Source organism: Euleptes europaea, chromosome 10 (assembly GCF_029931775.1).
Source record: "Euleptes europaea isolate rEulEur1 chromosome 10, rEulEur1.hap1, whole genome shotgun sequence".
Classification (NCBI taxonomy): domain Eukaryota; kingdom Metazoa; phylum Chordata; class Lepidosauria; order Squamata; family Sphaerodactylidae; genus Euleptes; species Euleptes europaea.
Window position 1 is genome coordinate 7,342,248 of NC_079321.1, and position 26,229 is coordinate 7,368,476.

General features: G+C 44.3%; 1 protein-coding gene and 1 pseudogene across 6 annotated transcripts in view; one reads left to right on the forward strand and one right to left on the reverse strand.

The window, feature by feature from the left end:
* The window catches only part of EHBP1 (EH domain binding protein 1), a 313,110-nt gene that overhangs the window by 226,021 nt on the left and 60,860 nt on the right, over positions 1 to 26,229 (reverse strand). For all 6 annotated transcript variants that reach the window (XM_056856272.1, XM_056856271.1, XM_056856269.1 and 3 more), the window contains exon 4: positions 24,452 to 24,505. In XM_056856272.1, coding sequence (XP_056712250.1) covers positions 24,452 to 24,505 — 54 coding nt within the window. The remainder of the gene's footprint in view (positions 1 to 24,451; positions 24,506 to 26,229) is intronic.
* On the forward strand, positions 10,325 to 11,140 carry LOC130483506 (m-AAA protease-interacting protein 1, mitochondrial-like; annotated as a pseudogene).

A 26,229-nucleotide genomic window follows, 5' to 3' on the forward strand; every position in this document is an offset into this window, starting at 1 on the left:
CTACTTAAGAGGTGTGAAAGAAATCAAAGGGCGGAGGGGTGGAAAAGACAGCGGACAAACATTTTTATGAAACACTTCATAAATTACTAGGCCAAGGAACACCAAAGCGAGAGCCAACCTTTTCACCTGCCAGCTCATCTAATTACTCAGGTTACAATCACACACACTGGCCATAAAATTAATTCTCCAAGCCTAGTGTCAGGGGATTTGATTCATACCTTTGGTACACATCCAAAGCAGAGCTTCTGGAAATGGAAATGCTACTTACACAGGATTTTACTGGTATGGCAGGGGGATTTTAAGGTTACACAATGAACCTGTATAAGTAAGTAATCTAGAAAACCGAAGTTCAAAGAAGTTGCCTTTCAATGCAGCATTATCCGGGAGAGAATGCACTTCCCCAATGTTTAGCGTACACTGAAGTCGTCAGGTTTTCCTGTAGGCATATGCGTCAAAAATGTGCAGATTGTCAGCATTCAGTGTGGTTTGGAGGATATGGAAATATATTTTTAGCATCCAGAAAATTAAGCTGGGGTCCACATTCGCATCTGAATGTCGGCAATCACATTTAGGTGACTGTAAACATTCCCTAATGCATCTGCGTGTTTGCAGAGAAAGTTTGTCTGCAGTTATCAGCACTGATACGTGAATGGTTACGTTCGCTAAAATTCAAATATTCGCTATAATGCCCTCCGATAAATGGGGAGCTGAGCTATCCGCATGCACAGTTGAAAACGATGTAGAATTTTTCTTCTTAATTACAGTCCCTCTCCTAACACCCTAGCTAAGAAGATGCCTTCCATAAATGGAATAAAACAGAATAAAATAATAAAATAAAATGCTGGGATTAATTAAAACACCACAAATGGTTAAAAAGTGGAACGGGGGATCAATTAAGGTCCTCCGCAGAAAGAAATTAACCAAAGATTAGTTGTAAGAATAATTTAAAAAATAATTTTGTATTTGTAGCTAGAGAACAAGTGGTAATTTCTTAACTAGATTTATATTCAATACAAATGAAAACAGATGTGGTCTGTGGCCATTTATGCATGGGAGGTTTTGCCTTGGATTTGCTGCTCTCTAGATGCACATTATCCCCATCCAAATCCTAAAAATTCTGCATGGAGGTTTATTTTTGAGTTTTGAGAATCTCCCATGCATAAATGGCCTGTGTGCGTTTTAATTTTTTCCCTTTTGTTTTTATTCTGTAGTCTTGATGTAATTCTGTTTATCATCTTGATGTTAACGATAAATTTAATAAAAATTCGGAAAGGGGAAAAAAAGAAATCTGAATTGCAGCCACAGCTTGTTTAGAGTCATGAGAGCGAAGATCTGGCAAAACTATAGTAAGAACGGGGAGAGGGAGGAGAGTAGGCATCTGACTCACACATGACTTGGATTACTGCCCTCAACCTTAGTAGCAGGAAAATCTTTTACTTGGTCCACCCTGCCACCAATGAGGCAAGCGAAGACAAGTCCAGAGCACAAGAAGGAAAACGTGAGGTTTTCAGACCACAAAGGCGGGCTGAAGTGAAACGCAGAGCTGGTTATTCCAAATGCAATTAGCTGTTCTCAAGGGCAACTAGAATTGTCATTATCTAGCTCATGTAACCGGAAAGCCATGGTCTTGTCCTCAAAGGGACTTCAGGCAGCAGCATCTGTAGCACTTTAATTAGTTGCCTCTGTTGGCATTCCTTCAAACGGCACACACGCACATCTGTAAAAACAGGTTGCTTGCTTCATAACTGTTCTTTGATCGGTCGCCTGTGCGGTCTCACTTGCCCAGAGATGTGATTCAAAAACTTCTAGAGCCAGCTTTTAGGCGCAAAGATCCACTCAGAAAAGTCCAAAGTTCAAGGAGTGTCTGATTCGCGGCTCTGAGGAAGCACAAAGCCCATCTGCGTGATGTGCTGAGATCATAAAGAAATGCTCCACATGTAGGAACTGCAAATCAACATTAACCGAGGTCCTACCAATATAATCAGCCTTACGCAGCGGTGTTCAACAAGAGACAGGCTACAAAAAGTTCTTAAAGACTGAGTTTCTACAGTGGTGAGCACAGTGCTTGCACGAAATTTTTAAAACCATGCTATATAGTTTAGAACAGCTCTGCATTGTGCCCACCCCGAAATACTATGAGGGAGGGAAGGTGGCACTAGGTATAGCCCAATCTTGTCGGATCTCATCAGATCTCGTAAACCAAGCAGGGTCAGTCCTTGGATGGGAGACCACTAAGGAAGACTCTGCGGAGGAAGGCGATGGCAAACCACCTCTGCTTCTCATCTGCCTTGGAAGCCCCTTGCTGGGGTCTCCATTAAGTCAGTACTTGAATAGGAGACCACTGAGGAAAGCTTTGCAGAGGAAGACAATGGCAAACCCCCTCTGCTTCTCACTTGCCTTGAAAGCCCCTTGCTGGGGTTGCCATAAGTTGGCTGCGACTTGACGGCACTTTACACACACACACAAATACTATGAAAATGAAATATGTCTTTATTTACTTGATTAAAAATATTGGCCTGAAACATCCAACCATATTCTGAAAACTTTGGGGCATTTTTCTTATGAGGGTTCCCCCCCACCCACTCAGAAACCTACCTCTGAGATCTGATGGAAGTTAGTTGCACAGAGCTTAAAATCATCTTCACCCAACCAGAGCCATGAACAAATATGGGGAACAAAAAGTGTTTTTCAGCTGTAACGTTCCAAATTTCTACTCAGGTGTAATACCACTGGAATCAATGAGGCTTCTTGAGAATCAGCTGCTGAAGATGGCAAAATCGCAGCCTTCTTTTGCAATGAAAGAGCAAATAATTCACAATTTAAACTTTTCTGCCTTACTTATCAAGTCAACTTGGACTAATTTTCCAACACAAACATGACTGATGGCTCTTAAGGATGAGGTATCAAACTTGACTTTAATACTCATCTGCATCATTCATTCATTCATTCATCAGTAGTAGGGCTGATCTATGCCATGTATTACTAAGGAGTCAAATACAACCCCCCACCAACCACCAATCTAAGCCCCTTTAAAACATTGGGAGCTTTGTTAATGGTCTTTCCGGGAAACGAATTGATTGTGCTGTAATTTTCTCAGCGTAGATTTACTTAATTAACCAAAGCACAACCTGAAATACGTAGGCTCGAACCCAAGTCATAACTTGATTCATGTGAGGAACTTGCTTTTGGCTAGTCGAATGCAAGCCTCAGTCAGACATTATAATATGGACGCTGTCTCAGCAGCAACAAAAATTGGCAACGCCAGAGAGAAGCCTGTGCGTGACTTTGAAAACCAAACATTTTGGGAAGCATGTTTTCACACCGCTATGCTTTTTGGCTGCTTAGGTGTCAGATCTACACATAACAGGAATGATCTAATATACCACAGTACAATGAATACGTAATCGCTAAGGACTGTTTGCAAGAGCTGTAAACAACGTGTGTGTTCTGAATTTGGGCCAATGTTCACGGAGTTTCTTTCCCCCATCAGGTACATTTAAATGTTCTTTTTGTGCTACAGAGACAAACCCCACCAGAACATAAGAACATAAGAAAAGCCCTGCTGGGTCAGACCAAGGCCCATCAAGTCCAGCAGTCTGTTCACACAGTGGCCAACCAGGTGCCTCTAGGAAGCCCACAAACAAGACGACTGCAGCAGCACCATCCTGCCTGTGTTTCACAGCACCTAATATAGTCGGCATGCTCCTCTGATCCTGGAGAGAATAGGTATGCATCATGACTAGTATCCATTTTTACTAGTAGCCGTGAATACTCCTCTCTTCCATGAACATGTCCAGTCCTCTCTTAAAGCCTTCCAAGTTGGCAGCCATCACCACATCCTGGGGCAGGGGGTTCTACCATTTAACTATGCGTTGTGTAAAGAAATACTTCCTTTTGTCTGTTTTGAATCTCTCACCCTCCAGCTTCAGCAGATGACCCCACCTTCTAGTATTATGAAACAAGGCACCCGATCCTAAACAGAAGCACGGCCCCTGGAAAAAAACGTAGCTCGACACATCAATATTAACCCGAGTTGCAGCAGAGAAAGGCAATCTTAATGCTGCATCTGTATAATAATAATTTTTTTTTGAAGGACGTCTCAGAGGGTCGCTGTGTTGGGCTCCAGCACAACAGCTAAATTTGGGTCCGGCAGCACCTTCGAGACCAACGAGGATTTCCGGCTATGAGGTTTCAAAGATCCCTTCGTCAGATCCGTCTTTGCGGAAGACACTGTTGTCAACTGCAGAGGAAGAATCCCTCGTCAGGGCCCCCGACAGAATGCTTTAATGTAAATCTGGAAGAATTAAAAGCAACAAAACTCTACTACACAATGAACCTCTAACTGGCCATCCCCCTCCCCCAATAATTGGGTAGAGCAGGGGTGCCAAACATAAGGCCCGGGGGCCGGATCTGGCCCCTTGAGAGCTTTTATCCGGCCCGCAAGACAGCCGAGGCAGCTACCCCCCCCATCCAGAGGTGCCGCTTATCAATCACTGTTAAATAAAAGATAATACTGTAAGAGTGTTATTGTTATTTGTATTTGTAGAAGAAGAAGAGGAGGAGGAGGAGGAAGAGGAGTAGTAGTAGTTGGTTTTTATATGCAGAATTTCTCTACCACTTAAGGGAAAATCAAACCAGCTTACAATCACCTTCCCTTGCCCTCCCTACAACAGACACCTGTGAGGTAGGTGAGGCTGAGGGAGTGTGACTAGCCAAAGGTCACCCAGCTGGCTTCATGTGTGTAGGAGTGAGGAAACAAATCCAGTTTCCCAGATTAGCCTCCGCCGCTCATGGGGAGGAGTGGGGAATCAAACCCGGTTCTCCAGATCAGAGTCCACCGCTCCAAACCACCGCTCTTAACCACTACACCAAGTAAAAAAAATAATAATATCATTAATTGGCTTTGCCTGTGCCTTCTATAAAGTTTGTAATCTCCCGTAGCTGGTATTAAATTTTATGGTACACATGGCCTAGCCCGACCAAGTGACATTTATGTCATATCCGGCCCTGGTAACAAATGCGTTCGACACCCCCGGGGTAGAGCAAAGTCCCATTCGAGGCCATTTAAAAAAAATACGACCCCGACTGTAGGCATCCACCCCGCGGGCCCAGTTTGGGTAACAATGGCCGGTCGATCTCCTCCCACCTTCCTCCTTTCCCTCCTCCTCAATCGCCGGCATTCATCAGCTATTTAGCGCCGATTAGATAAACACCTGCGAGGTGCTAATTAGCCCTGTCAGAACTTGAGCTGATAGGAAACCCCCTCCCTGTTAAGCAACAAGAGGAGTTATCTGGCAAGCATTGTTCCCCATCAATCTCCTCCAGCATCTCGAGTTCCATTGTATTTGCATTGTCCGAGGGGGAAACAAAGTTTCCAGCAGGGGGAAAAAAGTTAAATTACTTGCCGGTTCAAGGCTGTGATTTTAAGCAACGCTGAACCTGCAAGTCAACGGGTTTTTGGTTTGTTTGTTTTTGGTTGCAGATTTTTTTAAAAAAAATTTATTATTATTTACAGCTTTTGCCAGAACATAAGCTGTAAATAATAATAAATTATTGATGAGCAAATCAACATGTTTAGGGTTATGGAGTAGATTAGAGGTTGAACGTTTAGGATTTTTTAGTACCAATTTTTTACCTCCTGCCCATTTCCACAGGTTTGTACCAAGGTAACATCAACAGGTTTACGTAATTTTTTTAAAAAAAGTACATCTGAAAGACATAAGAACATAGGAACATAAGAAAGGCCCTGCTGGATCAGACCCAGGCCCATCAAGTCCAGCAGTCTGTTCACACAGAGGCCAACCAGGGGCCTCTAGGAAGCCCCCAAACAAGACGAGTGCAGCAGCACCATCCTGCCTGTGTTCCACCGCACCCAAAATAATAGGCATATTATACACTTTAAATGTGCACATACTTATTGTAACCATGTTACAATATAATCTCATTTTTAATAAATGCAAGAAACCCCCCCCCCCCAATTCAGATAATCAGATGTCTGGATATGCAGTTAAAAGAGATTTATGCTGATAAGGGATTCCATGGGAGATCCTCTACAAGGAATTTGGATAAACCTTGAACTAATGGTGTCTGGGGAACCTTCACAACTATTTACATGGAGCAAAGATGATTCAAAAGACCATCAACTGCATTATAAGAACACACTTTTCATTGGCATAAGTCTTTTTTTTTCTGCTTATGGCCTTTGTTCCAGGTAGGATTGCCAGGTCCCTCTTCACTACTGGCAGGAGGTTTTTGGGTCAGAGCCTGAGGAGGGTGGGGTTTGGGGAGGAGAGGGACTTCAATGCCATAGAGCCCCATTGCCAAAGCAGCCATTTTCTCCAGGTAAACCGATCTCTATTGGCTGGAGATCGATTGTAATAGCAGGAGATCTCCAGCTAGCACCTGCAGGTTGGCAACCCTAGTTCCAGGTGATGCATCTGATTTCTGTAGTTACCTTAGGCTGATCATGAGAGAGAGGGCACCTTGGCCATCTTCTGGGCATGAAATATGGGTCACTGGGGGTGTGGGGGGGAGGTAGTTTGGAATTTCCTGCATTGAGCAGGGGGTTGGACTAGATGACCCTGATGGTCCCTTCCAACTCTGATTCTATGATCAGAAGAGAAAAAACTCTTTCGGGAGTGGGGGGGAGGAAGCTAGACTTAGAGAGCACCAGGCCACTAACTCTACTGATAGATCCGTGCAAATTTTACCCTGTGTGATCTGAAAGAGAAAATACTTTCCACATTCCCATATAATAAATCTATACACAAGTAAAGGGTTTAAAAAGCAGCTCTGGACACTTCAACAAACCAGAAAATCGCCAGTCAAATCTCTCCATGGCAGAGCTCTGCTTCTGCTAAAGGTCTTGGGGGCTGGTTAACTTTATTAGAGCTGTTATTAAGAAACTCAATCCATATACTTAAAAAATTATTCACCCGAGATCCCACATAAGATATGGTACTTAGCAAGATCCTGTTGGAAGTCTATGGAAAACAGCTCTGCAAGTTTTTAAGTAAACCTCTGGTCAGAAGGCGGCAGAAAAAATAAGATCCTAACTTTTTTAACAAGTTGCTGCTTAAATGTTAAAAACAGTGCTCCGTGAACCATTTTATATTAAAATTGGATAGTTCTGAACATCACACATACAAGTAGCACTGTTCAACACAGTGCCATTTTGATGATAAATTGCAATCTACAGCTCAAAATAATTCTACCCAAGGATTAACATTTCAGAGGCTGAGCCAGAGATTATGTGTGTGGATCTTGAATTTCATCATCTCCCTTTGGCACAATAGCTTATTCTTCCCCCTTTTTTTTTCATCTATTCTCTCATGAAGGGTCAGGAAAGCTTAGCCTTGCTGGTTCATTCATTTCATCTCTACATTAACCAGATACCTTGCAGTCTTTAGTTCTTTACATGTTATTCCATTACAAATACTATAGCTGCGCTGCAATACCTCCCCCCCCCAACGGCGCACGAGTTGCGTACTAAATCAAAGGGTGCCATCAAGTGGTTGTAGAGCACCAAGCAGCGTTACATGGCCTCACATTTGGGGAGAGGTTTCGTCAGGACACGGTGATTTAAGCCCCGCCACCGTGTAAGGCTTCCAGGAAATTTTGGGAGGCCCCGATTAATCACCGTTCCTTCACACATCCCTTTATCTCGATCCTTCTCAGGTTTACCAATGTAGATGCTTCCCTATTTCCTCATATTAGCCCCAGGGTGTAAATTGCATGACATCACTGAGCTAACAATGGACTGCTACATGCTGATGAATTTAGATCCGATGCATTTCTTTTTCCACCCTTCATCCCATGCTTTACACCCCCAACCAATGCTTTACACAGATATTTTGCTATTTTACTGTAAATTAGCTTTGTATGTTTTAGACACACACGCACACACAAAAATATATATTAGACACATACCTCTTTTTGCCATCAAGTTGCAGCCGACTTATGGCAACCCCATAGACAACACAGAGTTAAATTGTGGAACTCCCTGCCCCAAAATGTGGGGATGGATGCCAACTTGGAAGACTTTAAGAGGAGAGTGGACATGTTCATGGAGGAGAGGGAGGGTTATTCATGGCTACTAGTCAACATGGCTACTAGTCATGATGCATACTTATTCTCTCCAGGATCAGAGGAGCATGCCTATTATCTTAGGTGCTTTGGAACACAGGCAGGATGGTGCTGCTGCTGTTGTCTTGTTTGGGGGCTTCCTAGAGGCACCTGGTTGGCCACTGTGGGAACAGACTGCTGGACTTGATGGGCCTTGTTCTGATCCAGCATGGCCTTTCTTATGTTCTTATGGGATAGGTATTATCCCAATGCATTACTTTCCCCCAAAGCTGAAATCCCAGCAGATCAGATCTGGTTCTTCCACAGCCTAGACTGACTTTCTAATCACTATACCATGCAGAATCTCCCCTCTGCCATGGAAGCTCGCTGGACGACCTTGGGCCAGCCACACCTTCACAGCCTAACTTACCCCACAGGGCCGTTGTGAGGATAAAATGGAGGAGAAGAGAACACAGTAAGCCATTGGGGAGAAAACTGGGGTACACATGAAGTAAATAAATAGAAAAATAAACAAACACTGGGAGGTGGTGGAAGAAGAAGGAGGAGGAGTTGGTTTTTATATGCCAACTTTCTCTGCCACTTAAGGAAGAATCAAACTGGTTTACAATCGCCTTCTCTTCCCCTTCCCACAACAGATATCCTGTGAGAGCTGTGACTAGCCCAAGATCACCCAGTTGGCTTCATGTGGAGTGGGGCAACCAACCCAGTTCACCAGATTAGCCTCTGCTGCTCATGTGGAGGAGTGGGAAATCGAACCCGGTTCTCCAGATTAGAGTCCACCGCTCCAAACCACCACTCTTAACCACTACACCACACTGGCTCTCAAGACTTATGTTGCAGCAGCTCCCCCAGTTGAAAAGGAATAGAAGGCATTCCAAGATGAACTAGAACATCCCTGACAAGTGTTTGCTTGAAGACTGCCAGAGAGGGGGGGCTCACCACCTCCCTAGACAGCCCATTCCACTGCTAAACTACTTTCATGGATAAAATGCAGATTTAAATGGAAGTTTTTAATGCTCTCTTTAAAGCTGTGTGATGCCGAATCGACCACTAGAAGGAGCGAAACACATGTGGAATTGAAAACACACACCCCCCCAAAAAAAACAGTAAGTTAGACATGAGGAACATGACAATGTGAGAAAGGCCCGATAGAATAAAAATACAGCCTGGTCCTTAAAAAAACACATCCCATGAAACCACCTCAAAACCCTACACAACTCTTAAATACGCAAAGTAAAACCGAGAGAGTTGCAAATGCCCATTAACTGTCGAAAACATCTTCAGGGTTGCCTACCTCCAGATAGTAGTATAAACTCAGTATAGGTATAAGAATAAATGACTCAAAAGGTAAGTACAGTATTCTATGTTGTTAGTCACAAGTATAAAGCACAAACCATATAATCACAATCCTGTGTAACATCAATCTCAAGAAAAAAAATCCCTCATGTGCAATCCAATAATAGTCCAATAAACTATGTCCAATTGTAGTTACCAGATCTCTCGATCCAGGAATGTTCTTAGTAGTGTAGCTTCGCAACCACAAGGTAGAAATGTCCTTGTCGATTTCAGGCTGCAATGAAGATCAGATGCTTGCCCAAGACGGTTCAGCATTCAATGTGTATAAATATCCATAGCACCACTGACCAATGCAGCCCCGGATATCTAGCCTTTTCAGTCAAACCTTTCTTCAGTGTGCGCTCATTTTTTGGCAATTGGACTCTATGGTATTGAAGTCCCTCCCTTCCCCAAACCCCGTCCTCCTCAGGCTCCGCCCCAAAAACCTCCTGCCGGTGGCGAAGAGGGACCTGGCAACCCTAAACACCCTAAGCAAAGCAGTTTTGCATAACATTCTACACCTTGCCAAAGAAGGTGCCTTACACACCTGCCCTTGATCTGATCCAGCAGGGCTTTTCCTATGTCCTTATGCCTGTGATAGGGGTCACAAGTTGGGTCAGGGTACCCAGCATCATAAATCCCGAGAGCTCTATCGTGTGGAAACTGAGCCTTAGATTCAATACCCTTCGGTGGACTCACTGTAAGTTACCATACAGCGTGCTCCTCAGACTTGCTTCAACAGCAAATAAATCCTCTGAAGGACTGGAAAAACTTCTATTTCATTAATTAGGGATATTAGGACAACGAAGAGCAAACTCATGAAAACACATGAAGCTGGGCGTGGCACTCCTGTTCCCACCTGGGCTTATTTCGAAACCGGACCGCGCGAGGACGGGGGAAGGGGATGACGGTCGGACTGAGGTGGGCGGCAATGGCGCTGCCCGCAGGGCTCCGCTGCAGCCGGCTGCCCACAGCAATCCATCCCTGCCGCTTCCTCCTCTCGGCCGTACCTCAGGCCTGGTCCATCCCGATCGGGCCTTCGCCCCCCCTCCGCCCATTCCCTTCACCCCTCCGGCCACCACCACCCTGCCTTGCCCCCCACGTGCCCCTACAACAGCGACCCGGAGCACAGCGAAGGTCAACGAAGGTGGAGCGTGGTGGGCGTCCCCAACCCCTCGATGTGGCTCCGCACCCGCCTCTACTTCTTCCTCATCCGCGCCTACTTTGACCACGAGTTCAGCATCCACGAATTCAAGCAGGGCGCCAAGCAGGCCTTTGCTCTTGTTTTGAGGTTGATTTCTGGGAGTACATATGATTTGCTGGAGGAGTTGATATCTAAAGAGATGCTTCAGGTGCTGAAGGAGAAGCTCTCTTTGCTGTCTGAAGACCACAGAAGCGCCCTCGCCACTGACATGGATGAAATAATGTACACGAGAGCAGGAGACGTTGGCATATACTACGATGATAGCGGAAGAAAGTTTGGTAGTATCCTGATGCGTTTCTGGCACCTGACCAATGCTGACCTTCCTTAAAAACTCCAGATGGAACCAACGTCTTCCAGGTTGTTTTTGGCGACAAGACGACCAAGGAAACGAAACGCCCTTTAACAGCAAACTATGAGTTCCGGAGAGAATTTACTCGAGGTGTAACATCAGACTGGACAATTACACGGATTGAACACCCAAAACTTTTAGAATAAATTCCCTGAACACCACGTTCACAGACCAATATCGATATTTGGGCATATCGATCATCTCATGACAGGAGTGATACAGTCTCTTCTGAGCTGATTTTGTACTTTTCCAAATACAGTATGTTGCTGTGGTACCTAATAATAAAATGTTTTCCACCAGGAGAAGAAAAAAAAAAAAAAACACATGAAGCTGCCTTATACTGAATCAGACCCTCGGTCCATCAAAGTCAGTATCTACTCAGACCGGCAGCGGCTCTCCAGGGTCTCAGACAGGGGTCTTTCCCATCACCTACTTGCCTAGTCCCTTTAACTGGAGATGCCGGGGATTGTACCTGGGACCTTCTGCATGCCAAGCAGATGCTCTACCACTGAACCATCTTCCCTTCCTCTGAAAACAGTTGACCAAATCGGATTTCTGATCTATAGCAGAGTTATAACAGAATAGTCAAATCAAGTCTGTTAATAGCAACCTCATGAGAACCTGTCAGCTATTTCTCTGACTCGCTGTCTGAGTCCAAATAGCAGACTGCGGGGGGGCTGTCAATGTTTGGTGCTGCACCAGCAGGACCTATAAGCCATGGCCTTTAAAAGTCTCTTAACCGTTCAGCTGCTGAAGCAGCAAAGAATCCAACAAAGCCGTATGCATCACTGTGGCTTTTCACTCAAGCCCCAACACGTTTGGCCAATTCCAGCCAAGTCGTCAAAAACAGATACTGTCCATCAAGACAACAGACAGCTGTAGCAGAGGAAGCGATTTTATATGCAAGGCTTACAAAAAAGAACGCTGAAAACATCACATGGAGGGGCGAGTGAAAACCGTATGAGAAACTGTATAATTAGAACAAAGAAAAATCCCAACAAAACCATCGTAGATTAATTATATTCGGGCATTAGCCTTTGACCAGCCAATCTCAATACCATAACCTTTAATGGCATAAAAAAGAAGACTTAAGTTATGCAATAAAATATTACATATGGCTCGAATAATGTCACAAACATAAACAATATTCATCCCTGAGTTTTGTCATGCCGTACTTTTATGACACTGAAACATAACATATGAAACGTAACACATGAAGCTGCCTTATACTGAATCAGACCCTGGGTCCATCCAAGTCAGTATTGTCTACTCAGACCGGCAGTGGCTCTCCAGGGTCTCAGGCAGCGGTCTTTCACATCACCTCCTTGCCTAGTCCCTTTAAGACACTTTGAAGGTATTTTGCCACTTTCTCAATTATGTTGGGAGAGCGATTATTCAAGAGAAAAGATACCTTTGCAGGATCAGATAATCCAGTCTTGTTTCCCAAGATAGGTGTTAAAAGTATGGATCGAATTTCATCATAACAAGAGCAACAGAAAAGCATATGTGAAATTGTTTCAATACAGCTCTTCCCACAGGGGCAATTGCTTGCTGAGTGGAGTAGATTTTGAAATCTCCCGTAAAAAACTGAAGATGGCGTGACATTAAATCTTGCAAGGGAGAAGGCTCTGCGTTGCTGCGGAACTCGCAGGAGGGAGAAATACGAGGATGGTTGGCCTCCTTCCAGGAACATCCCCAAGTTAAGAGGAGAGCAAGTTTTATTTGCTGCGCTATTGAGATTTTGTTGTCCAATCTCCAAAAATCTGTGTTTTATCATTCGGAAAGCCTCAGTGGCTCAGAGCATAAGGAACGAGTCGAGAGAGAGACCAAGTGATCTAATTTTCTATTAACCATTGAGCAAGTATTTGGTACAGATTCAGGATAATGAATGTACTGACAAGCAGGATGAGACTTTCAGCGTCTTTCCCCCCTTTCTACATGTGTGTGTGTTAAGTGCCGTCAAGTCGCTTCCGACTCATGGCGACCCTATGAATCAAAGTCCTCCAAAACGTCCTATCTTTGACAACCTTGCTCAGATCTTGCAAATTGAGGGCTGTGGCTTCCTTTATAGAGTCAATCCATCTCTTGTTGGGTCTTCCTCTTTTCCTGCTGCCCTCAACTTTTCCTAGCATGACTGTCTTTTCCAGTGACTCCTGTCTTCTCATAATGTGACCAAAATACGATAGCCTCAGTTTAGTCATTTTGGCTTCTAGGGTCAGTTCAGGCTTGATTTGATCTATAACCCACTGATTTGTTTTTTTGGCTGTCCACGGTATCCGTAACACTCTCCTCCAACACCACATTTCTACATACACTCTGTATATAATTGTTATAGGGCTGTTCTTACTTTGACATTGTCTTAGACACACAATTATCCTACATTCCCAACAAAAGAAACCCTTACGGCGAGAATAATAGACTATTTGGAATTCTGCCAAGTTGTTAGAATAGTTTGTTGGCGTCTTTTTTTTAAGAAGTGCTGGCAGGTAATAGAAGAAGAGCTGGAAAGCAGGCAAGCCAAAAGGAGAATCTCATTAAGAGGGCCTTAAAAGCACCCCGAGTTTTAATTAGCAAGTCATCAGGGGGGCTGTCCACTTATTGTCTAGCTAGAGATGTAAAATTTCCCAAAATGTTGAAGCCTTGTAGAAAAACCAGGTTCCACCCCACCTCCCCAGGAGAGAAGGGAAACTTTTGCAAGACAAAAACAAACACAAAAACATAGGAAACGCTTTAGCACCAAATCTTACAGTAGAAAAGGCTTCAACTGATACTACGGAGACGCAGGTTTTCATCAAACACACACTCACGACACTCAAGACCAGGCCTGCAGCTATTCATCCAGTCCAAAGACAAAACTAAACATTTTACTTTTACCAAGTTTGCTACCATATGAATGCTTTGCACAGAGACTCAAATGTTATGCAAAACATTGCCTTGAGTGGAAAAAAATCCTAAATACAATCTTTAACGCTCTAGTGAGTGAGGTACCATCGACCAAATCTCTCCCCCCCTCCCGTTAATGACTATGTGTTGGCATTTCGTTGTTTTCTCTTTTCGCTGAGGATCCTGCTATGCACCTTTTACCAAGAATCACAAGGTACGGAGCTGTAACAACATATGGCCATCGTCCCCCGCCCCCACGGGCGCCCACAATGAAATGAGATTTGTCTAACATAATGCTATCTCAGCAAGCTGCATTTGAAATAAATAAATTTTGCTCGCTATCAACGGCAAATATCACATATGCATTCAAAAGAAGGGGGCGGAAAGCGCGGCAAGTCGAACAATCTTAAAAACACATACTTTTCCATTAAAAGGCAAGTTAGATGGCTCAGCTTACGTCTGGAGTATGATTAGAACCCCACTGTAAAACAATTACCAAGACTCTGTTTTGATATTTGATGTCGGAACGAGAAAAAGACCTCATGCAGATTCGAGTCTCTCGCCTGCCCCGGCGAGTATATTTTACCGCTGATTTTCTATGAATAAACATATCCTAAGAATTGCCAGAGCCCTCTGCTGGTTTTAAACATGCCTAATGTCGTATTAGAGGTTTGTTTCCAGAACCGGCAGCCTCCGTTTATCAGCTTCCTCCCTCCAGCCGGCAAAGAATATCATTGATATCCACTGTGGTCACCTGTTTCTCCTCGCCCGATAGACCGTCATCTATGGTGGGGGGGGGGGGAAGATATTGGAAAGCGAATGACAGGAAGCGGCCTGACCGAATTTTTTTTTAAACAAATTGGTTCCAGAAATTGAGAAGGCAGATTACACTTCACCACTGTGAATCAATATTAACTGCAGAAATTATGTGTCATCAAACTCATTCCAGTGTAAATGTTACGGTATGGGGTGAAAAATTATTGAGTTTATGAGAAAAGGAAAGCATTATCGGTCCGGTGCCATTTCCTGCCATCCCGTCTTTCATCTACGAGAGATGTGTGGAAATAATTGCAGTATTGATATCGCGCAAGAAGATGGTTTTGTGGCTTCCATAATTTTAAGCTGAAACATGTCACAAACGCACATGCAATTAAAACCTCAAGGTTGTGTCAGAGAAAACAAATCGCATCTGTGGATCCAGTCTGATTTGCGGTAATATTAAATTTCTGCTCTTTTGTTAACCAGAAAGATAACTTTTGCCACGTAAAGGCAAGCGTTAGTTAAGGGCAGAAGTTAAGGATATAACCTCCGATGGGACCTTTCTTCTCTTCCATCCAGCCTTTACATATGTGCAAAAAAACCAAATCAGTGGGTTATAGATCAAATCAGCCCCGAACTGACCCTAGAAGCTAAAATGACAACTGTGGCTATCATATTTTGGTCACATTTTGAGAAGACAAGAGTCACTGGAGAAGACAATCATGCTATGAAAAGGTCGCCCAGCTGACTTCATGTGTAGCAGTGGGAAATAAATCCAGTTCACCAGATTAGCCTCTGCTGCTCATGTGGAGGAGTGGGGAATCAACCCTGGTTCTCCAGATCAGAGTCCACCGTTCCAAACCACCGCTGGTAACCACTACACCATGCTGGCTTTACTACAAGCAGAGGTTTTGCTCTGGATCCACTCACAGTGTATGTCTGAGAACAGCATCAAAGAACAGATGGAATATAATTCTGTCGATTCCACTGATATAACTGCAGCTTTCCATATGAGCATGCTTCGGATGGAACTGCGAGAATCAGCATGGTGTAGTGGTTAAAAGCAGTGGTTTGGAGCAGTGGACTCTGATCTGGAGAACCGGCTTCGATTCCCCACTCCTCCAGATGAGCGGTGGAGGCTAATCTGGTGAACTGGATTTGTTCCCCACTCCTCCACACAAAGCCAGCTGGGTGACTTTGGACTAGTCACAGCTCTCTTGGCGCTCTCTCAGCCCCACCTACCTCACAGGGTGTCTGTTGTGGGGAGGGGAAGAGAAGGTGATTGTAAGCTAGTTTGATTCTTCCTTAAGTGGTAGAGAAAGTTGGCATATAAAAAACAACTCTTCTTCAAATTTGCTTCTCCATATGTTCACCGTTGTTACCCTGCCTGTTCTCCAAGGAACTCTGGACGTGCATCTGGTCCTCACAAGAACCCTTTGAGAAAAGAGCAACTGTCCCACAGTTACCCAGTGAGCTTCACGAATGAGTTGGAACCCGCTTCGAGGTCCAGCTCACTAACCGCTATGCCAACTCCAGCTTCTCTGTGAGAAAATCCCTAACACATCATAGGGCTGTATGATTTATCCCAATGGGTTATGACCGGCTTACTTTACTCAGGAATTTATGGTATGATGGAGAGGTCAGAATTTAAATGAATCGGTGGCATTGTCGAGAAAAACGTACGCAGGGTCTTCCCACAAAGGCTGTTCCCGAGCCAGCAATGCTGGTCTCTCATGAGTTCCTGGGGAGGGAGGGGAAGACAACTCTTAGTTAGCATTCCTTGCCATTTCCTGAACGCCTACAGAACATGTTGCTAACGGCAAACTGTGGGATGGAACAAGATCAGGTCCAACTACTGCAATGCTCAACAGAAGGCCTCTCGCGACTCTCGTCATAAAACGTTGACCAATCAGGACAAGAGGTTGCGACATGGAGGGGCCGTGGCTCAGTGGCAGAGCATCTGCTTGGCATGCAGAAGGTCCCAGGTTCAATCTCCCAGCATCTCCAGTTAAAGGGACTAGGCAAGTAGGTGATGTGAAAGACCCCTGCCTGAGACCCTGGAGAGCCGCAGCCGGTCTGAGTAGACAATACTGACTTTGATGGACCAAGGGTCTGATTCAGTGGAAGGCAGCTTCATGTGTTCGTGTGACATCTTTTTGCTCCACAAGCTTAAGCTCCAAGTTTTCTGAACTAGAACCAAAGTGCTAGACATCTAATGTAAGCAAATTCTGTATTTTAAAAAACGCAAGCACACACTTTCCTGATTTCCCATTAAATTTAAAGCAGAAGAAGAGTGAGACGGCTGACAAAGCAGGCATTTAATTCCGAGCTGTATCTGGACCGGGAGGCCCAGCCTAATTTACACAGGCAAGCGGGCACATTTCACATAATCACGTACAGCAGAATATGACAGGGGAATTAGAAGGCCAGGAAAGCATGTCTGAACCACTGCTCTAAATGTATTAAATGCAGACATTTAATTCTGAAAGAGGCATTTTTATTTTGAGCTAAATAAAAAAAAAAACAACCAAAACAGTTCAGGCTGGAAAAAAAATGCACAAAACCTAGGCAGATGAATTCCTTAACCGAAGATCAAGTGTTTCGATTGCTTTTCAAAAGAATTCTGCATGCGCTGAAAAGATGGAGTGTTCCTTATAAAATCTGTCCTATCGCAGAGCAGTAACCAAAAGGTGATGGCCATCTCATTACCTTCGACCAGTCTGCTAACTTGTTGTTTATACAAAATGAGCTACTAGGAGCCAGAAAGCAAAAAGAGCTTTAGTAGCCTTTAGTTGGCAAGAGCAGTAGTAGGTGTAGAGCTGTCTGTCTAGTTGTCTAAAGTAGCCTTTAGTTGGCAAGAGCTGTAGTAGCATTTAGTCGGCAAGAACTGTAGTAGCTGTAGAGCTGTAATAGCCTTTAGTCGGCAAGAGCTGTAGTAGCCACACAGCTGTGATGGCCTTTAGTTGGAAGTAAAAAAGGGACCCTGGAAACTTACATTTTATTATCTAAAAAACCAACAACTTTATATTTGGAGATAGATCCCGATGGGTAGCCGTCCGTGTTAGTCTGTCACGAGCAGTAGAAAAGAGTAGGAGTCCAGTAGCACCTTGAAGGCTAACAAAATTTCTTGATGTCAACAAACTGAACCTTCTAACACTTGCTCCCGGGGGCCATGCTGGACACTTCTGCATTTGGGCAGAGAGTGCTTTCCGCACACTGGATGACTTGTACAGCACCTGGCGTAAGCCAGCCACCCTGAAGACCAACTACATAAGCCCTAGAAAGGCCACTGCCAAGGGAGTTAACTATGTTAGTCTGCTATACAAAAAAAAAAAAAAACACATGTGCATACGTGTGCACACTTAACACACACAGTCCTCCCAACAACAGCTAAGAGTGTTGTGATACCTTGCTTACTGTTTCAGACGGTAACTGTGCTGGTTTGCAGCGGACACACGTTTTCACATCAGCTTTCATTCCGGGTTACCAGACCATGGTAACACCATGGTTAACACCACAGAGTTTCTGGTGATTCCTAGAACTACCCACTTTTGTGTTTTCCCTAATAACTGCAGTTATTATTTTTTTCTATTTTCCCTGTGTTACCATTTGGAGTAGTGTTGTGCAACGGGAACTCAGGGCAGGGGATCCCCAACCCTGACTGAGGGGGAATGGCTCCCCTACTTTCATTGCCTAGATTCTGATTCATTATGATGCATGAAATATATCTGACAAAGTTGGAAGATACTCATATCTGCACATGGGTACAGAGGAAAATAATTACAGTAGCATTAGGTATGTCCTATTGCCACGCAGGCACGAGTGAATACGAGATCCGGAACGGTCATGGTGCTACTGTGAAAATACTTTGCAACAAAATGCTCTCCTTAGCCCAGTTAAACAATCCAGCTTTGAGCACAGAAGATGAACAAATATAGGGGAAAATATATAGCACTGGATTGCTATAGGGTTAACTTTGAAGACCAAGCAACAAATGGAGATGTTCAAGAATTAGGTGGGGTTTAGCATGTTCCCAGGTTCAAGCGTGCTGCTCTTTAGAAATGACATCTGTGGGAATATTTCAAGCCTCCGCATAAATTACAGTTGACCACCATATTTCACCCGGTCACTCTGCTCTTGTAGTTTTCCAAAATACAACCTCAATCAGAGTTTCATCTTTTAGTATCTTATATTCTAATAGCGAAGTCGGACAAATCTCCGGATACATAAATAGGCAAAATGGATCATTCTACAAAACTCAAAAGGGCCCCAGGATTGAATAAACATATGAAATCTTAAAAAATTGATTGAGGAGTTTAAAAAATCCAAAAATGATAAAAGGAGCACCTGTAGCTTTAAGCAACAGATTCACTCAGTGGCTACTGCCAGGCAACCACAGGTTTCAGACTTCAGTTTCTGTCAGTGAAAAGCAGAGGGAGGGGGCAGAGCCCTTTCCAGGTATATTTAGGCTCCTAGAACTCAGTGGGGCCAGGCCTGGCAAAGGTTGCCAGCTCCAAGTTGGAAATTCCTGCAAATTTTGTGGTTGAGTCTGAGGAGGGCCGGGTTTGGGGAGGGAGAAGACCTCAGCAGGGTATAATGCCATGGAGTCCACCCTCCAAAGCAGCTATTTTCTCCAGGGGGACAGATCTCTTTCATCTGGAGTTCAGTTGTAATTCCAGGGAATCTCCAGGTCCCACCTGGAGGTTTGCAAACCTTGGCCTGGCAGCAACCACTGGGTGACCACCCAATTTGCACAACTCCTCTAGGCGTAGCTAGTTGCTACTTGCAACCAGGCGTAGATGGTTCAACGCTGCTTGCGTTGGTTCAACGCTGCTTGCCACTGTTCAACAGCAGCCACCCTATGAAAGTCGGTGTGGTGTAGTGGTTAGAGCTTCAGAGTAAGGTCTGGGAGGCCCAGGTTCAAATCCCCATCTTCCTTTGGAAACTCACTGGGTGATTTTAGGTCAGTCATGAACTTTCAACCTAAGCTACCTCACAGGGTTGTTGTGAGGATTAAAAAGGAGGCGAGGGGGATAATGTAAACTGCTTTGATTCCCCACTGTGGTGAAAGGTGGGGTATCAATGAAGTAAATAAATAATAAATATGGCTGAAGATGGGAGGCAGATTAACATGTAGGTTGTTGAATGGCTGAGAAGGAGAGACTGAGGTAGGGAATGGGGGAGAGGATGTGAGGGTTTCCAGGAGGAGGGAAAGAGGAAATAATATGGGCAGGTGGACACAGGGGAGATAGAGGTGTCCCCTCACAAGTCCTTGAGGGTTCTCTATCATGTAAATAGGCCTGGAGCAATGGCCACCACCACACATGGGTTTTCTAGGTAGAGGCTGCTGGGCGGGGGAAAGGGAAAGCTGAAGACAGATGGGTTTGCCATTGCCTTCCTCTGCAAAGTCTTCCTTGGTGGTCTCCCATCCAAGTACCGACCCTGCTTAGCTCCCAAGATCTGACGCGATCAGGCTAAACCATGCCGCCTTTCCTCCTCCTCATTATTTTAGGAACAAGGGGGGAAAGGGGGCAAAGTCCCACTAACTGCAAAAAAACCCCAAACAGTTCTATACAGTACTTTTACCAGCAGGAGGCATGTTAAATGTAGCATTTGGTGTCAGGATGCAGGCCAACGAAGAAAAGAGAATGATGCAGTGCTAACAGAACAAACTTCTAGATGAACGGTGACGTCTGTAATGGTGTTTGCTCTCTGTTCCCTCACCCCCCACTTCCTTCCTTCCTCGTCCATTTGGTTGTTAAACTTAAGTGCTCAACATTTTTTAGACAATGTTGACAGTAAATTTTGAATTAGAACCTAAATATATGCTTCTGGGTATAACTCCCCCCGCAAGTGAACTTTGATAATAAAGTTTGATAAGAACTTTACCAATATGCAACTTCTGCTGCTAGAATTGTCTACACCAGATACTGGAAATCTAACACAATACCAGCTATCACAGAATGGAGCCGTAAACTTTTTTCTCTTTGCATTAATGGCCTGACTAACTCACTTGCTAAAAATGAATTCAATGGACGGGTTTTTGACAAAATGGCAACCTCTATATGATTATTATTCACGTGTTATGAAAACCTGTTAAACACAAAGAGTTTAGAGAATTACTTTAGAAACTATTCAATGAATGCTTACAATAATGTTGATATGCTTAAGACAAACAATGTTATTTTGATATGATCGTATTTTAGACTGTATAATACTTGGAAGATGAATTAGGTTTGACTTTTTCCCCTTTATCCCTTTTTCCACTTATTGTATTCCTTTATTATATATATTATAAATATATATATATAGGCAAAGATGCTTTTTTCACTTTTCCAAGCCACATGTTTTATATTTCTTCTCTCACCACTGTGTGGTGCTATTAACCTTGAAAAAGATTTTTCTAACTTTCCCCAAAGTTTATTCGAAAGTATTTGTAGGTGATGTATTTAGCTCTGACTACAACTTTTGGCGGTCAATTTCACTTTTAAAATCATCCCAACAAGCACATCATATATTTAAATGAAAATGAACCACAGTTACCATCCCATACTGCCAAAGGCATGACATCAATTTTAAAAAATTACATTATTTTCCATTCAGCTAATGTGAAACGGCATTGAAATACGCATTGAAATAAGGCAATGAAATACACTACTATGCCCTCTTTTCCTTTCTTTATGATAATCTGAACATATGATAATCTGAACATATAGTGGCCAGCAAATCTTTCCAGGAGGGATATTTCATAATACAGCTAAAGCACTGATTTTTAAAATGTGACGGGATTTACATATTTTGAAATTATATAGTTGGGCAGCATATATGCTGAGCAGACTGTAATTGTTTTTACAAAAAAAATTAGAATAGCAAATATTTCTAAATTTTGCCTGGTTTTGACTCAAGTTGTTGCCCTGGATCTACCAGTAACTTCAATCTGTCAGTAACTTGCGTGGACAGACTCATTCCCATCTCTGTTGTTCCTTCCTACAACCCCCCCCCCATACCTGTTGCCATCCAAAATGCTCTCCAAAATGCTTCTCTTGGGGGATGAGACCCCCAGTAACACCATGGGGGGGGGGTTTCAGTCTCCTTGCTCCTTTCTCTTCCTCATGGTACTTTCTCATTGACATGTCTGTACTTCTGTTAGTATTTGTTGTGACTTTCTTTTTTGCATGCAATCCTTTTCCACTCGCTTGGAAAATCTGGGTCTTAATTTGCGACAATAATTGGCAAAGTAATTATTAAAAATTGAAGGCAGCAGGAAAAGAGGAAGATCCAACAAGAGATGGATTGACTCCATAAAGGAAGCCACGACCCTCAGTTTGCAAGATCTGAGCAAGGCTGTCAAAGATAGGATGTTTCGGAGGACATTGAATCATAGGGTCACCATGAGTCGGAAGCAACTTGACGGCACTTAATAGGCACAAACACAATAAGAAGATACCAGTAATATTAACACTTTCCTGACCTGGATAGCCCAGGATAGCCTGATCTCGTCAGATCCTGGAAGCTAAGGAAGGTCGGCCCTGGTGAGTAACTGGATGGGAGACCCCCATGGAAGTCCAGGGTCGAACCACCTCTGAATATCTCATGCCTTGAAAATCCTATGGGATTGCTGTAAATCGGTTCTGACTTAGCGGCCAACAAACAAAACACCAACACTAATAATAATAATAAGCTACTATTCCACAAGGGTCAAAGCAATTTTTATGTTATCTCAGTAACCTTTACAACATCCCTGCAAGGTAAGCCAGCACTATTTTCCCCACATGACACATATGAGGCGAGGCGATGGCTGAGACCGAGCAGCGCACTTCATAGTTTCAGGTTAGATCTGAATCAGGCTGTTCCTATCTCAAATAATATTGTGCTGGCCATGACACTAAACTGGATAATAGGAGGTGGGGGAGAGTTATGAGAAGACAAGAGTCACTGGAAAAGACAGTCATGCTAGGAAAAGTTGAAGGCAGCAGGAAAAGAGGAAGACCCAACAAGAGATGGACTGACTCTACAAAGGAAGCCACGGCCCTCAGTTTGCAAGATCTGAGCAAGACTGTTAAAGATAGGACGTTTCGGAGGACGTTGATTCATACGGTTGCCGTGAGTCGAAAGCGACTTGATGGCACTTGACTCACACAACTCTTTAAAGACCAACAAGATTATCAGCGTACAAGCTTTCAAAAGTCAAAGCTCTTTTTGAGCAGCTCCTAACACTCCCTCTCAGCCAACCTGGTGGATGCCTGGTGTTTGTTTGGAGGGACCTGGGCACATTCCTGTTTCTCCCTTTTTCTGCCAGACTCTGAGTGCAACTGTACAGCATCACAGAATGACAAGTCATAAGAACAAAAGATAAGCCATGCTGGATCAGGCCAAGGCCCAACAACTCCAGCGGTCTGTTCACATAGTGGCCAACCAGGTGCCTCCAGGAAGCCCACAAACAAGATGACTGCAGCAGCACCATCCTGCCTGTGTTCCATACCACTTAATATAATAGGCATTCTCCTCTTATCCTGGAGAGAATAGGGATGCATCATGACTAGTATCCATTTTTACTAGCAGCCGTGGATAGCCCTCTCCTCCATGAACATGTCCACTCCCCTCTGAAAGCCTTCCAAAATGGCAGCCATCACCACATCCTGGGGCAGGGAGTTCCACAATTTAATTAACTATGTGTCACACTGGCTATCCTGGTGCTGCACTCAGAGGAACGCTTATTGTCGTTGCCACAGTAATATTACAGTAATATTATGCTACTATTCTGCAGTGCAGTAGTGGAGGATCACCCAGTGGCCATTGGCATGACGTTGTATTCATCCACAGGGAGGAGCGCAGCAGCTGCTGGTAGTTTACCACTCCCCAAAAACCATGCAGCAGCTGCCTTGCTTCGCCTTGGGGCAGGGCCGGCCCTGTTTTTCCCCATTGGGGTTGCGGCCCAATCCATTCGATAAGCATGCATGTAGCGGTACTCTGGTGTTGAAAGGTATTCTAGAAGGAAACACAGACACACACAGCAGCCTGGATTTCCCATCTCCTACGCAAGAACAGATATAAGAAACTAATGAAAAGCGCGCGGCACCTTATTGGACACAACTCTCCTCCATCATTTATTTATTTTGGAGATTTATATGCTCATAATCAAGGCTGCTTACAAATAAAAACAGTACAACAAAAATCATAAAATCGTTGATTATCAATATACCAACAAGACATTAGAATCAAGCTGGGACACAAAGGCCACATAAAGCCACCACTGAGCACCCTAAAAACATCTGTAAAACAGACCTCAGGACGGAAACAGACCACAAAATAGCTAAAAATAATAATAAACCTCCTTCGTTAAAAGCCAAGGTAAAAGGTGTCTTGGCACGGCACCTGAAAAACATTACGGCGAGCCTAAAATCGGGAGGGCGTCCTGAAGGTGAGATGGCGGCACTCAACGTGCCCTTTCTACTTGCCACCTGCCTCAGGGGCACAGAGAGCAGGATTTGCGAGGCAAATCTTAACCAGCGGGCTGGACAGTACAGAAGGAGGAGGCGGCCCTTCACGTGCTCCGACCCCAAACTCTTTGGGGCCCTGAAGCTGAGAAACAGCACTTTGAATTGTGCCAGGAAGCAGACAGGCAACCAATGCAGATCTTTCAGGAAACCAGTGATAGAATCCAGCATCTTATCTAGAGGGATCTAGAATAATGCAATGAACAACGTCTGATGTCAACCTCCACGTAAGAAATATTACAGGTTTTCTGTAGACTGGAGCAAGGTTCTGAATACAGAATTTGCAGATATGAAAAGACACATTAAAAAAAAGAGAGAAAGGAACAGTTTCTCACTTACATTTTCTATGACAAACGTCCATTCTTTGTCCTCAAATTCCTCAGCGTGGGGATCCTAGAAGACAGCAATACAATTTTCAGTCCACTTCTCAACTACGGCTTGAATCCAACTGTCTCTTAGTACGCTTCTGGGCAGCTAAGAAAATCAAACTTGAAGAAAACGATTATACTAAACGAAAACAAAGATTAAACTTTTGAGGTTTGGCTGTTCCCCCTGCTGATGGAAACTGATGAGTTGCCATAGCAAGGATAGGACATTGAGATGATCATTGGTTCTCCACGCTCCCACTAGTAACCAAAGCCCAAATTTACCCTCTAATCCAGGAGTAACATATGGGCCGTGGGGCAAGATCTGCCCCCTTGAGAGCTCTTATCCGGCCCACGGGGCAGCCACTCCACCCCACTCTTTATCTGGGCTCGCGAGGCATGGACCGGCCCCCCACCAAGTGACATTTATGTCACATCCGGCCCTCGTAACAAATGAGTTCGACACCCCTGCTCTGATCCTACCAGTAACACCATTTCAACAGCCGCTTACAAATTCAGATGCACTACCATCTGCACTACCATCTGAATGGGTCAGGAGGGGCCGTGGCCCAGTGGAAGAGCATCTGCTCGGCATACAGAAGGTCCCAGGTTCAGTCTCCAGTTAAAGAATCTGGTGGCATCTCCAGACAGAATCTGGCAGTAGGTGATAGGGAAGACCTCAGGCCTGGAGACCTTGGAGAGCTGCTGCCAGTCTGAGTAGTCAATACTGACCTTGATGGACCAAAAAAGGTCTGATTCAGAAAAAGGCAGCTTCGTGTGTGTCCAATGTCTGTGTATCATTTCCCACTAACACAGGGCTTGCCTGTCTCCTCCCTTGCTTTTTCCTATGTTCTATTTCCAATTACTGCTTTAAGAAGAGCACAAACTGCATCAAGCCTTTTATCTCAGACTTCTCTATAACTCTATACGAGCAACACATCCTCTCATCATACTTTCCCACTACAGATAATAAAACCCCCTCAGCTCGGCTGTGATCTTGAATGTTTCACCAGTACGAGCAAGTCGCGGTTGGGATACGGGGCCGTTTGAAGGCTATGACTGCCAAAACTACAAGGCAGACATTTGCTGCTCTCTTGGGGAAACTCCAGCCTTCTGCACAGAGCAGTAAAACCAGTCAGCCGCTCTTCCCCCTCACTTGACACTCTCTCTCAAGACTAAATGCTGCGTCCTAACAATGAGCTATGGTTTTAATGGGCGCACTACCTCCAGATTCTACCTGGAGATGCCGCCAGATTATTTAACTGGAGATTGAACCTGGGACCTTCTGTATGCCGAGCAGATGCTCTTCCACTGGGCCACGGCCCCTCCTCACCCGAACAGATAGCGGTGCATCTGAATTTGTAAGCGGCTGTTGAAATGGTGTTACTTGTAGGATTAGAGCAGGGGTGTCGAACTCATTTGTTACGAGGGCCGGATATGGCATAATGTCACTTGGTGGGGGGCCGGTCCATGCCTTACCAGCCCAGATCAAGAGTGGGGTGGGGTGGCTGCTTCATGGGCCAGATAGGAGCTCTCAAGGGGCCAGATCGGGCCCATGGGCAGTAATTTGACACCCCTGGATTAGAAGGTAAGTTTGGGCTGTGGTTACTAATGAGGATGTTAAATGTTGCCTCTTAGCAGTCACCTGCGGATGCTTATGGATAATGGATAATAATAGATAATAATGGCCAAAATATGGATAATAATGGCCAAAAGGGGTCCATTTATCCATCTTCAAAAACATGCATGGGG